The sequence below is a fragment of the Oncorhynchus keta genome, unplaced genomic scaffold (genome assembly GCF_023373465.1).
Source record: "Oncorhynchus keta strain PuntledgeMale-10-30-2019 unplaced genomic scaffold, Oket_V2 Un_scaffold_14044_pilon_pilon, whole genome shotgun sequence".
NCBI lineage: Eukaryota > Metazoa > Chordata > Actinopteri > Salmoniformes > Salmonidae > Oncorhynchus > Oncorhynchus keta.
The window spans coordinates 233,774-246,665 of NW_026290781.1; the positions used below are offsets into that span (position 1 = coordinate 233,774).

The 12,892-nt window shown below is 40.7% G+C and overlaps 1 protein-coding gene across 3 annotated transcripts in view; it reads left to right on the forward strand.

Moving 5' to 3' along the window:
• Window positions 1–12,892, forward strand: part of LOC118382146 (disks large homolog 4-like) — a 161,767-nt gene that overhangs the window by 58,697 nt on the left and 90,178 nt on the right. For all 3 annotated transcript variants that reach the window (XM_052513768.1, XM_052513769.1, XM_052513770.1), the window contains one exon: window positions 6,539–6,664. In XM_052513768.1, the coding sequence (XP_052369728.1) occupies window positions 6,539–6,664 (126 nt within the window). The remainder of the gene's footprint in view (window positions 1–6,538; window positions 6,665–12,892) is intronic.

Below are 12,892 nucleotides of genomic sequence, written 5' to 3' on the forward strand. Positions count from 1 at the left end.
TTACGGTAACATCATGTACTACTACGATAACATCAGTACCACTAACTTTGTAACATTATGACCCACTAGCTTTAAGGTAACATCATGTACTACTAGCTTTACGGTAACAGCCTGTACTACTAGCTTTACGGTAACATAATGTACTACTAGCTTTACGGTAACATTATGACCCACTAGCTTTAAGGTAACATCATGTACTACTAGCTTTACGGTAACATCATGTACCACTAGCTTTATGGTAACATCATGTACTACTAGCTTTACGGTAACATCATGTACTACTAACTTTACATTTAACAGTCTGTACTGCTTGCTTTACGGTAACATCATGTACTACTAGCTTTACGGTAACATTATGACTTACTAGCTTTAAGGTAACATCATGTACTACTAGCTTTACGGTAACATTATGACCTACTAGCTTTAAGGTAACATCATGTAATATTAGCTTTAAGGTAACATTCTGTACTCCTAGCTTTACGGTAACATCATGTACTACTAGCTACGATAACATCATGTACCACTTACGGTAACATTATGACCCACTAGCTTTAAGGTAACATCATGTACTACTAGCTATACGGTAACATCATGCACCACAAGCTTTATGGTAACATCATATACTACTAGCTTTACGGTAACATTATGACCTACTAGCTTTAAGGTAACATCATGTACTACTAGCTTTTCGGTAACATCATGTACTACAAGCTTTACGGTAACATAATGTACCACTAGCTTTACGGTAACATCATGTACTATTAGCTTAACATTAACAGACTGTACTACTAGCTTTACGGTAGAATCCTGTACTACTAGCTTTACGGTAACATCATGTACTGCTAGCTTTACATTAACAGTCTGTACTGCTAACTTTACTGTAACAGTCTGTACTACTAACTAACATTAACAGTCTGTACTGCTAGCTTTACGGTAACATCATGTACTACTAGGTTTACGGTAACATCATGTACTACTAGCTTTAAGGTAACATCATGTACTACTAGCTTTACGGTAACATTATGACTTACTAGCTTTAAGGTAACATCATGTACTACTAGCTTTACGGTAACATTATGACTTACTAGCTTTAACGTAACATCATGTACTACTAGCTTTACGGTAACATTATGACCTACTAGCTTTAAGGTAACATCATGTACTACTAGCTTTACAGTAACATCATGTAATATTAGCTTTACGGTAACATTCTGTACTACTAGCTTTACGGTAACATCATGTACTACTAGCTTTACGGTAACATTATGACTTACTAGCTTTAAGGTAACATCATGTACTACTAGCTTTACGGTAACATCATGTACTACTAGCTTTACAGTAACATCATGTAATATTAGCTTTACGGTAACATTCTGTACTACTAGCTTTACGGTAACATCATGTACTACTAGCTTTACGGTAACATTATGGACCACTAGCTTTACGGTAACATCATGTACTACTAGCTTTACAGTAACATCATGTAATATTAGCTGTACGGTAACATTCTGTACTACTAGCTTTACGTTAACATCATGTACTATTAGCTTTACGGTAACATCATGTACTACTAGCTTTACGGTAACATCATGTACTACTAGCTTTACGGTAACATCATGTACTATTAGCTTTACGTTAACATCATGTACTACTAGCTTTACGGTAACATCATGTACTACTAGCTTTACGGTAACATAATGTACCACTAGCTTTACGGTAACATCATGTACTACTAGCTTTACGGTAACATTATGGACCACTAGCTTTACGGTAACATTATGTACTACTAGCTTTACGGTAACATCATGTACTACTAGCTTTACAGTAACATCATGTAATATTAGCTGTACGGTAAAATCATGTACTACTAGCTTTACGGTAACATCATGTACCACTAGCTTTATGGTAACATCATGTACTACTAGCTTTACGGTAACATCATGAACTACTAGCTTTACGGTAACATCATGTACTACTAGCTTTACGGTAACATCATGTACTACTAGCTTTACGGTAACATCATGTACCACTAGCTTTATGGTAACATCATGTACTACTAGCTTTACGGTAACATCATGAACTACTAGCTTTACGGTAACATCATGTACTACTAGCTTTACAGGAACATTATGTACTACTAGTTAAACTGTAACATCATGTACTGCTAGCTTTACATTAACAGTCTGTACTACTAGCTTTACAGTAATATTATGACCTACGAGCTTTAAGGTAACATCATATACTACTAGCTTTACGATAACATCATGTACCACTAACTTTACGGTAACATTATGACCCACTAGCTTTAAGGTAACATCATGTACTACTAGCTATACGGTAACATCATGCACCACAAGCTTTATAGTAACATCATATACTACTAGCTTTACGGTAACATTATGACCTACTAGCTTTAAGGTAACATCATGTACTACTAGCTTTTCGGTAACATAATATACCACTAGCTTTACGGTAACATCATGTACTATTAGCTTAACATTAACAGACTGTACTACTAGCTTTACGGTAGAATCCTGTACTACTAGCTTTACGGTAACATCATGTACTGCTAGCTTTACATTAACAGTCTGTACTGCTAGCTTTACGGTAACAGTCTGTACTACTAACTTAACATTAACAGTCTGTACTGCTAGCTTTACGGTAACATCATGTACTACTAGGTTTACGGTAACATTATGACTTACTAGCTTTAAGGTAACATCATGTACTACTAGCTTTACGGTAACATTATGACTTACTAGCTTTAACGTAACATCATGTACTACTAGCTTTACGGTAACATTATGACCCACTAGCTTTAAGGTAACATCATGTACTACTAGCTTTACGGTAACATCATGTACTACTAGCTTTACGGTAACATTATGACTTACTAGCTTTAACGTAACATCATGTACTACTAGCTTTACGGTAACATTATGACCTACTAGCTTTAAGGTAACATCATGTACTACTAGCTTTACAGTAACATCATGTAATATTAGCTTTACGGTAACATTCTGTACTACTAGCTTTACGGTAACATCATGTACTACTAGCTTTACGATAACATCATGTACCACTAACTTTACGGTAACATCATGTACTACTAGCTTTACGGTAACATTATGACCCACTAGCTTTAAGGTAACATCATGTACTACTAGCTTTACGGTAACATCATGTACTACTAGCTTTACGGTAACAGCCTGTACTACTAGCTTTACGGTAACATAATGTACTACTAGCTTTACGGTAACATCATGTACTACTAGCTTTACGGTAACATCATGTACTACTAGCTTTAAGGTAACATCATGTACTACTAGCTTTACGGTAACATTATGACTTACTAGCTTTAAGGTAACATCATGTACTACTAGCTTTACGGTAACATCATGTACTACTAGCTTTACAGTAACATCATGTAATATTAGCTTTACGGTAACATTCTGTACTACTAGCTTTACGGTAACATCATGTACTACTAGCTTTACGGTAACATTATGGACCACTAGCTTTACGGTAACATCATGTACTACTAGCTTTACAGTAACATCATGTAATATTAGCTGTACGGTAACATTCTGTACTACTAGCTTTACGTTAACATCATGTACTATTAGCTTTACGGTAACATCATGTACTACTAGCTTTACGGTAACATCATGTACTACTAGCTTTACGGTAACATCATGTACTATTAGCTTTACGTTAACATCATGTACTACTAGCTTTACGGTAACATCATGTACAACTAGCTTTACGGTAACATCATGTACTACTAGCTTTACGGTAACATAATGTACCACTAGCTTTACGGTAACATCATGTACTACTAGCTTTACGGTAACATTATGTACTACTAGCTTTACGGTAACATCATGTACTACTAGCTTTACAGTAACATCATGTAATATTAGCTGTACGGTAACATCATGTACTACTAGCTTTACGGTAACATCATGTACCACTAGCTTTATGGTAACATCATGTACTACTAGCTTTACGGTAACATCATGAACTACTAGCTTTACGGTAACATCATGTACTACTAGCTTTACGGTAACATCATGTACTACTAGCTTTACGGTAACATCATGTACCACTAGCTTTATGGTAACATCATGTACTACTAGCTTTACGGTAACATCATGAACTACTAGCTTTACGGTAACATCATGTACTACTAGCTTTACAGGAACATTATGTACTACTAGCTTTTCGGTAACATCATGTACCACTAGCTTTATGGTAACATCATGTACTACTAGCTTTACGGTAACATCATGAACTACTAGCTTTACGGTAACATCATATACTACTAGCTTTACAGTAACATTATGTACTACTAGTTAAACTGTAACATCATGTACTGCTAGCTTTACATTAACAGTCTGTACTACTAGCTTTACAGTAATATTATGACCTACGAGCTTTAAGGTAACATCATATACTACTAGCTTTACGGTAACATCATGTACTACTAGCTTTACGGTAACATTCTGTACTACTAGCTTTATGGTAACATCATGTACTACTAGCTATACGGTAACATCATGCACCACGAGCTTTATGGTAACTGGGCCATTATGTTCTGGGCCATTATGACAGTTGTACTGTAGTCCTGCTCCTCAGTGTTCTAGGCAATTATGACAGTTGTACTGTAGTCCTGCTCCTCAGTGTTCTAGGCCATTATGACAGTTGTACTGTAGTCCTACTGTAGTCCTGCTCCTCAGTGTTCTAGGCCATTATGACAGTTGTACTGTAGTCCTGCTCCTCAGTGTTCTAGGCCATTTTGACAGTTGTACTGTAGTCCTGCTCCTCAGTGTTCTGGGCCATTATGACAGTTGCACTGTAGTCCTGCTCCTCAGTGTTCTAGGCCATTTTGACAGTTGTACTGTAGTCCTGCTCCTCAGTGTTCTGGGCCATTATGACAGTTGCACTGTAGTCCTGCTCCTCAGTGTTCTAGGCCATTTTGACAGTTGTACTGTAGTCCTACTGTAGTCCTGCTCCTCAGTGTTCTGGGCCATTATGACAGTTGTGCTGTAGTCCTACTGTAGTCCTGCTCCTCAGTGTTCTGGGCCATTATGACAGTTGTACTGTAGTCCTGCTCCTCAGTGTTCTGGGCCATTATGACAGTTGTGCTCTAGTCCTACTGTAGTCCTGCTCCTCAGTGTTCTAGGCCATTATGACAGTTGTACTGTAGTTCTGCCCCTCAGTGATCTGGGCCATTATGACAGTTGTACTGTAGTCCTGCTCCTCAGTGTTCTGGGCCATTATGACAGTTGTACTGTAGTCCTGCTCCTCAGTGTTCTGGGCCATTATGACAGTTGTACTGTAGTCCTGCTCCTCAGTGATCTGGGCCATTATGACAGTTGTACTGTAGTCCTGCTCCTCAGTGTTCTGGGCCATTTTGATAGTTGTGCTGTAGTCCTACTGTAGTCCTGCTCCTCAGTGTTCTAGGCCATTATGACAGTTGTACTGTAGTTCTGCTCCTCAGTGTTCTGGGCCATTATGTCAGTTGTGCTGTCGTCCTACTGTAGTTCTGCTCCTCAGTGTTCTGGGCCATTTTGACAGTTGTGCTGTAGTTCTGCTCCTCAGTGTTCTGGGCCATTATGACAGTTGTACTGTAGTCCTGCTCCTCAGTGTTCTGGGCCATTTTGACAGTTGTGCTGTAGTTCTGCTCCTCAGTGTTCTGGGCCATTATGACAGTTGTACTGTAGTCCTGCTCCTCAGTGTTCTAGGCAATTATGACAGTTGTAATGTAGTCCTGCTCCTCAGTGTTCTAGGCCATTATGACAGTTGTACTGTAGTCCTGCTCCTCAGTGTTCTGGGCCATTATGACAGTTGTACTGTAGTCCTGCTCCTCAGTGTTCTAGGCCATTATGACAGTTGTACTGTAGTCCTGCTCCTCAGTGTTCTAGGCCATTATGACAGTTGTACTGTAGTCCTGCTCCTCAGTGATCTGGGCCATTATGACATCACATCATTATGTCTTCATCTCTCCCTGATTCTCTCTCTGTCCTCTACCTGTCATTCATTCCCCTCATTCTCAATGAGTCTCTCTCCCCTCCTCTTCTTTAACTCTCATTATATTGTTCTATCTATTGTTCTATCAGTCAGTTACCTACAGGGGTGAAAATACCTCACTTTGGGCCTAGATACCTACAGGGGTGATGATACTTCACTTTGGGCCTCTCTCTGTCTCTCTCTCTCTCTCTCTCTCTCTCTACACCCCCCTCTCATTTCTCTGCCCTCTCTCATCCCCTCTCTTCTCTGTGTCATCCTCTCTCTCTCTCTTATCTCTCTTCTCTCCCCTCTCTCATTGTCCTCTCTTCTCTATCTTTCTCTTTCATCCTCTCTCTCTCTCTCTCTCTTCTCTCCCCTCTCTCATCGCCCTCTCTTCTTTTTCTCTCTCTCTCATCCTCTCTCTCTCTCTCTCATCCTCCCTCTCTCTCTCTCTCTCATCCTCTCTCTCTCTCTCTCTTCTCTCTCCCTTCTCTCATCGCCCTCTCTTCTCTATCTCTCTCTGTAGAAGTATCGTTACCAGGATGAGGAGACTCCGTCTCTGGACCACAGCCCTGCCCACATGACCTCTAGACGCAGCGGAGAGTTCAACCAATCACAGCTGGACGGATACACACACCTTGCACCCATCACGGTACACACACACACACACACACGTTACACACACACGGTACAGACACACCCACCCTGATATGTGTGTGTATCTGTAATGTGAGTTATAACAGTGAGTTAGCGCCCCAGTGTGTTGGTAAACATTAACTACGGCTGTGTGTGTTTCAGAACCACGGACAGCTACCAGACAAACAGACCTATATGTGTATGAGAATAAGGGTGGGGGAGGAGGTTGGCTGTGTGTGTATTACCCTGAGGTAGTAAGCACCTCCATCTGCTGAGAGAGAGAGGTAGAGCGAGAGAGAGAGGTAGAGAGAGAGAGAGGGGTAGAGAGGGAGAGAGAGAAGTAGAGAGAGAGAGAGAGAAAGAGAGAGGGGGGTAGAGAGAGAGAGAGGTAGAGAGAGAGCGAGATAGAGAGGTAGAGAGAGTGGTAGAGAGAAGTAGAGAGAAGTAGAGAGAGAGAGAGGTAGAGAGAGAGAGGTAGAGAGAGAGAGAAAGAGAGAGAGAGAGACAGATGTAGAGAGAGAGAAAGCAAGGTAGAGAGAGAGCGTTTGAGAGAGAGGTAGAGAGAGAGAGAGGTAGAGAGAGAGAGAGAGAGAGAGAGAGAGAGAGAGAGAGAGAGAGAGAGAGAGAGAGAGAGAGAGAGAGAGAGAGAGAGAGAGAGAGAGAGAGAGAGAGAGAGAGAGAGAGGGGGGAGAGAGAGAGAGAGGTAGAGAGAGAGAGAGAGAGAGAGGTAGAGAGAGTGGTAGAGAGAAGTAGAGAGAAGTAGAGAGAGAGAGAGGTAGAGAGAGAGAGAGAGAGGTAGAAAGAGAGAGAAAGAGAGAGAGAGACAGATGTAGAGAGAGAGAAAGCAAGGTAGAGAGAGCGTTTGAGAGAGAGGTAGAGAGAGAGAAGAGGTAGAGAGAGAGAGAGAGAGAGAGAGAGAGAGAGAGAGAGAGAGAGAGAGAGAGAGAGAGAGAGAGAGAGAGACAGAGAGAGAGAGAGAGAGAGAGAGAGAGAGAGGAGAATGTGTCTCTTCTAGGAATCTCATGTGTTAATGAATACAGATACACACATAGATACAGATGCACACAAACATGAATTAATCTTTTAGCTGAACTATTACCATAGCAACCATGAGGATGTTGGTGACCAGGCAACAGTGCTACCCAGTGAGGGTTTCTGGGAGAGAAGGAAATAGGGAGGAAAAGAAGAGAGAGAAGAGGTGAATGATGGGGAGAAACAAAATGGCGACATGTAAAGATGAAGTGGCTGCTTCCCACTGAGTGTACGTATGAGCTGTGTGTGTGTGTGTGTGTGTGTGTGTGTGTGTGTGTGTGTGTGTGTGTGTGTGTGTGTGTGTGTGTGTGTGTGTGTGTGTGTGTGTGTGTGTGTGTGTGTGTGTGTGTGTGTGTGTGTGTGTGTGTGTGTGTGTGTGTGTGTGTGTGTGTGTGTGTGTGTGTGTGTGCGTGCGTGCGTGCGTGCGTGCGTGCGTGCGTGCGTGCGTGCGTGCGTGCGTGCGCGCGCGCCCAGCAAACCAAAATTGGTTCTGTGAAAGTTACAAGAACATCCGTTAGGTCATAAGACAAAAACCGTTCAGTCGTGGTGAGGATTATATGATGTTTGTATAAAACGTTTGCCTGAACGTTCCTAGAACACATGTACTCTGTTCTATAATGGTTCCCAGAACGTCTCGTTAGGTTGTGGGAACAGTCTGGTGAGAACGATGTGGTTACATCACAAAATATGTTCCCAAAACACAAAAACTGACCAATTTGTGGCGATAATTCTACAAGGTTTATTTTAGGATGCAAAAAACATTCAGTTTATGTTACAAGAGCGTCCTTAGAACACATTTAATCTGTTCTATAAAGGTTCCCGGAACACATTTAATCTGTTCTATAAAGGTTCCCAGAACACCTTTAATCTGTTCTATAAAGTTCCCAGAACACATTTAATCTGTTCTATAAAGGTTCCCAGAACACACCTTTAATCTGTTCTATAAAGGTTCCCAGAACACACCTTTAATCTGTTCTATAAAGGTTCCCAGAACACCTTTAATCTGTTCTATAAAGGTTCCCAGAACACATTTAATCTGTTCTATAAAGGTTCCCAGAACACATCTTTAATCTGTTCTATAAAGGTTCCCGGAACACATTTAATCTGTTCTATAAAGGTTCCCAGAACACCTTTAATCTGTTCTATAAAGGTTCCCAGAACACATTTAATCTGTTCTATAAAGGTTCCCAGAACACATTTAATCTGTTCTATAAAGGTTCCCAGAACACATTTAATCTATTATATAAAGGTTCCCAGAACACACCTTTAATCTGTTCTATAAAGGTTCCCAGAACACACCTTTAATCTGTTCTATAAAGGTTCCCAGAACACATTTAATCTGTTCTATAAAGGTTCCCAGAACACATTTAATCTGTTCTATAAAGGTTCCCAGAACACATTTAATCTGTTCTATAAAGGTTCCCAGAACACCTTTAATCTGTTCTATAAAGGTTCCCAGAACACATTTAATCTGTTCTATAAAGGTTCCCAGAACACATTTAATCTATTATATAAAGGTTCCCAGAACACACCTTTAATCTGTTCTATAAAGGTTCCCAGAACACACCTTTAATCTGTTCTATAAAGGTTCCCAGAACACACCTTTAATCTGTTCTATAAAGGTTCCCAGAACACATTTAATCTGTTCTATAAAGGTTCCCAGAACACATTTAATCTGTTCTATAAAGGTTCCCAGAACACATTTAATCTGTTCTATAAAGTTCCCAGAACACATTTAATCTGTTCTATAAAGGTTCCCAGAACACCTTTAATCTATAAAGGTTCCCAGAACACATTTAATCTGTTCTATAAAGGTTCCCAGAACACATTTAATCTGTTCTATAAAGGTTCTCAGAACACCTTTAATCTGTTCTATAAAGGTTCCCAGAACACCTTTAATCTGTTCTACAAAGGTTCCCAGAACACATTTAATCTGTTCTATAAAGGTTCCCAGAACACACCTTTAATCTGTTCTATAAAGGTTCCCAGAATGTTTCATTAGGTTGAACCCGGTCTCAGGCTTGGATAACCCTGGAGGCCCCTTCGGTCTCCACACAGTAAAGCTGCTGTTAGTTGTTATACACCCTTTCTGGAGCTGAAATGACATGTTCTGGTCCCTCGTGGTCAGTTCAGAATGAGAATTATGTTTTTCTCTATGTGTTTTGTCATGTTGAATATTATATGTGTTAGATGTATGCAGGTCTCATCTTTAGATAAAAATATAAAAATATATAAATATATATATAAAAAATGTAATTTGGTTGTTGGAACACTGTGGGAACATTAATATGTTGAAACATCTGTGTATTTGTAATATTTTGAAAATGATATAATTGGCTTAATTTTGCTGGACCCCAAGAGGACAGGAGGATACCTAGCCAGTCGTACAACTGAATGCATTCAAAGAGTAGCAGCAGCTAACGGAGAGCCGTAATGAATACAAATACAATTCTGTAGGTTCCCCAAACACAAAAATGTTATTGAAATGTTCTCAGGACCTCCAAGACAAAGTTAGATGTTTATTATGTGAACATCAATGGAATATTTTGTTAATCATGAACTGAACTTTGTTAAAAACGTACTTATTTCATTCTTACATTATTAAGAGAATGTCATGTAGAAACCTAACTTAAATATTGTACCCACACTGTTCCCACAACCTAATTACAAGTTATGGGAACCATTAAACAACCACATTTGGTTTGCTGGGAAGACATTAATGGTACGTTGTGTTATTACCTGGAAACCTAATGAGAACGTTTGTGGAATGTTCTGAGGTGGTTGATACAGATGATGCACAACATTGTAGTGAACGTTAGGGGAACATTCCAAGGGTATTTCATTTGAAAATGTTTTGAACGTTCTGGAAATGTTCCAGGTTTGCTGGGTGTGTTGTAGTGAACTGGAGTAATTATTTTGAGAAAATTCAATTAAAGCTGCAGCGTATTTCCCAAGGCTCTTTCTCTCTTTATATGTATCACTCTTTCTTTCTCATTCTCTCTCTCTCTCTCTCTCTCTCTCTCTCTCTCTCTCTCTCTCTCTCTCTCTCTCTCTCTCTTTCTCTCTCTCGTTATTTCTCTCTCTCTTTATCTCTCTGTCTATTTATTCCTCCCTATCTCTCTCTCTCTCTACTATAGAATACTGTATAAAATGAGTGCTGTAGTGTGTCATGTGGTAGTGCAGAGGTTGGTAGAGAGGCTAACACTGAGTGTGTTAGTGCAGAGGTTAACACAGAGTGTGTTAGTGCAGAGGTTGGAAGAGAGGTTAACACTGAGTGTGTTAATGCAGAGGTTAACACTGAGTGTGTTAGTGCAGAGGTTGGAAGAGAGGTTAACACTGAGTGTGTTAGTGCAGAGGTTAACACAGAGTGTGTTAGTGCAGAGGTTGGTAGAGAGGTTAACACAGAGTGTGTTAGTGCAGAGGTTGGTAGAGAGGTTAACACTGAGTGTGTTAGTGTAGTGGTTAACACTGAGTGTGTTAATGCAGAGGTTAACACTGAGTGTGTTAGTGCAGAGGTTGGTAGAGAGGTTAACACTGAGTGTGTTAGTGCAGAGGTTGGTAGAGAGGTTAACATGGAGTGTGTTAGTGCAGAGGTTGGTAGAGAGGTTAACATGGAGTGTGTTAGTGTAGTGGTTAACACTGAGTGTATTAGTGCAGGGGTTAACACTGAGTGTGTTAGTGCATAGGTTGGTAGAGAGGCTAACACTGAGTGTGTTGGTAGAGAGGTTAACACTGAGTGTGTTAGTGCAGAGGTTGGTAGAGAGGTTAACACGGAGTGTGTTAGTGTAGTGGTTAACACTGAGTGTGTTAGTGCAGAGGTTGTAGAGAGGTTAACACTGAGTGTGTTAGTGTAGTGGTTAACACTGAGTGTGTTAGTGCAGAGGTTAACACAGAGTGTGTTAGTGCAGAGGTTGGTAGAGAGGTTAACACTGAGTGTGTTAGTGCAGAGGTTAACACTGAGTGTGTTAGTGCAGAGGTTGGTAGAGAGGTTAACACTGAGTGTGTTAGTGTAGTGGTTAACACTGAGTGTGTTAGTGCAGAGGTTAACACAGAGTGTGTTAGTGCAGAGGTTGGTAGAGAGGTTAACACTGAGTGTGTTAGTGCAGAGGTTAACACTGAGTGTGTTAGTGCAGAGGTTGGTAGAGAGGTTAACACTGAGTGTGTTAGTGCAGAGGTTGGTAGAGAGGCTAACACTGAGTGTGTTAGTGCATAGGTTAACACTGACTGTGTTAGTGCAGAGGTTAACACTGAGTGTGTTAGTGCAGATGTTGGTAGAGAGGTTAACACTGAGTGTGTTAGTGCAGTGGTTGGTACAGAGGTTTAACACTGAGTGTGTCAGTACAGAGGTTAACACTGAGTGTGTTAGTGCAGAGGTTGGAAGAGAGGTTAACACTGAGTGTGTTAGTGCAGAGGTTAACACTGAGTGTGTTAGTGCAGAGGTTGGTAGAGAGGTTAACACTGAGTGTGTTAGTGCAGAGGTTGGTAGAGAGGTTAACACTGAGTGTGTTAGTGCAGAGGTTAACACTGAGTGTATTAGTGCAGGGGTTAACACTGAGTGTGTTAGTGCATAGGTTGGTAGAGAGGCTAACACTGAGTGTGTTGGTAGAGAGGTTAACACTGAGTGTGTTAGTGCAGAGGTTGGTAGAGAGGTTAACACTGAGTGTGTTAGAGCAGAGGTTAACACTGAGTGTGTTAGTGCAGAGGTTGGTAGAGAGGCGAACACTGAGTGTGTTGGTAGAGAGGGTAACACTGAGTGTATAATGCAGAGGTTGGTGCAGAGGTTAACACTGAATGTGTTAGTGCAGAGGTTAACACTGAATGTGTTAGTGCAGAGGTTAACACTGAGTGTGTTGGTACAGAGGTTAACACTGAGTGTGTTGGTACAGAGGTTAACACTGAGTGTGTTAGTGCAGAGGTTGGTAGAGAGGTTAACACTGAGTGTGTTAGTGCAGAGGTTAACACTGAGTGTATTAGTGCAGGGGTTAACACTGAGTGTGTTAGTGCAGAGGTTGGTAGAGAGGCTAACACTGAGTGTGTTGGTAGAGAGGTTGACACTGAGTGTGTTAGTGCAGAGGTTGGTAGAGAGGTTAACACTGAGTGTGTTAGTGCAGAGGTTAACACTGAATGTGTTATTGCAGAGGTTAACACTGAGTGTATTAGTACAGAGGTTAACATTGAGTGTGTTGGTGCAGAGGTTGGTAGAGAGGTTAAC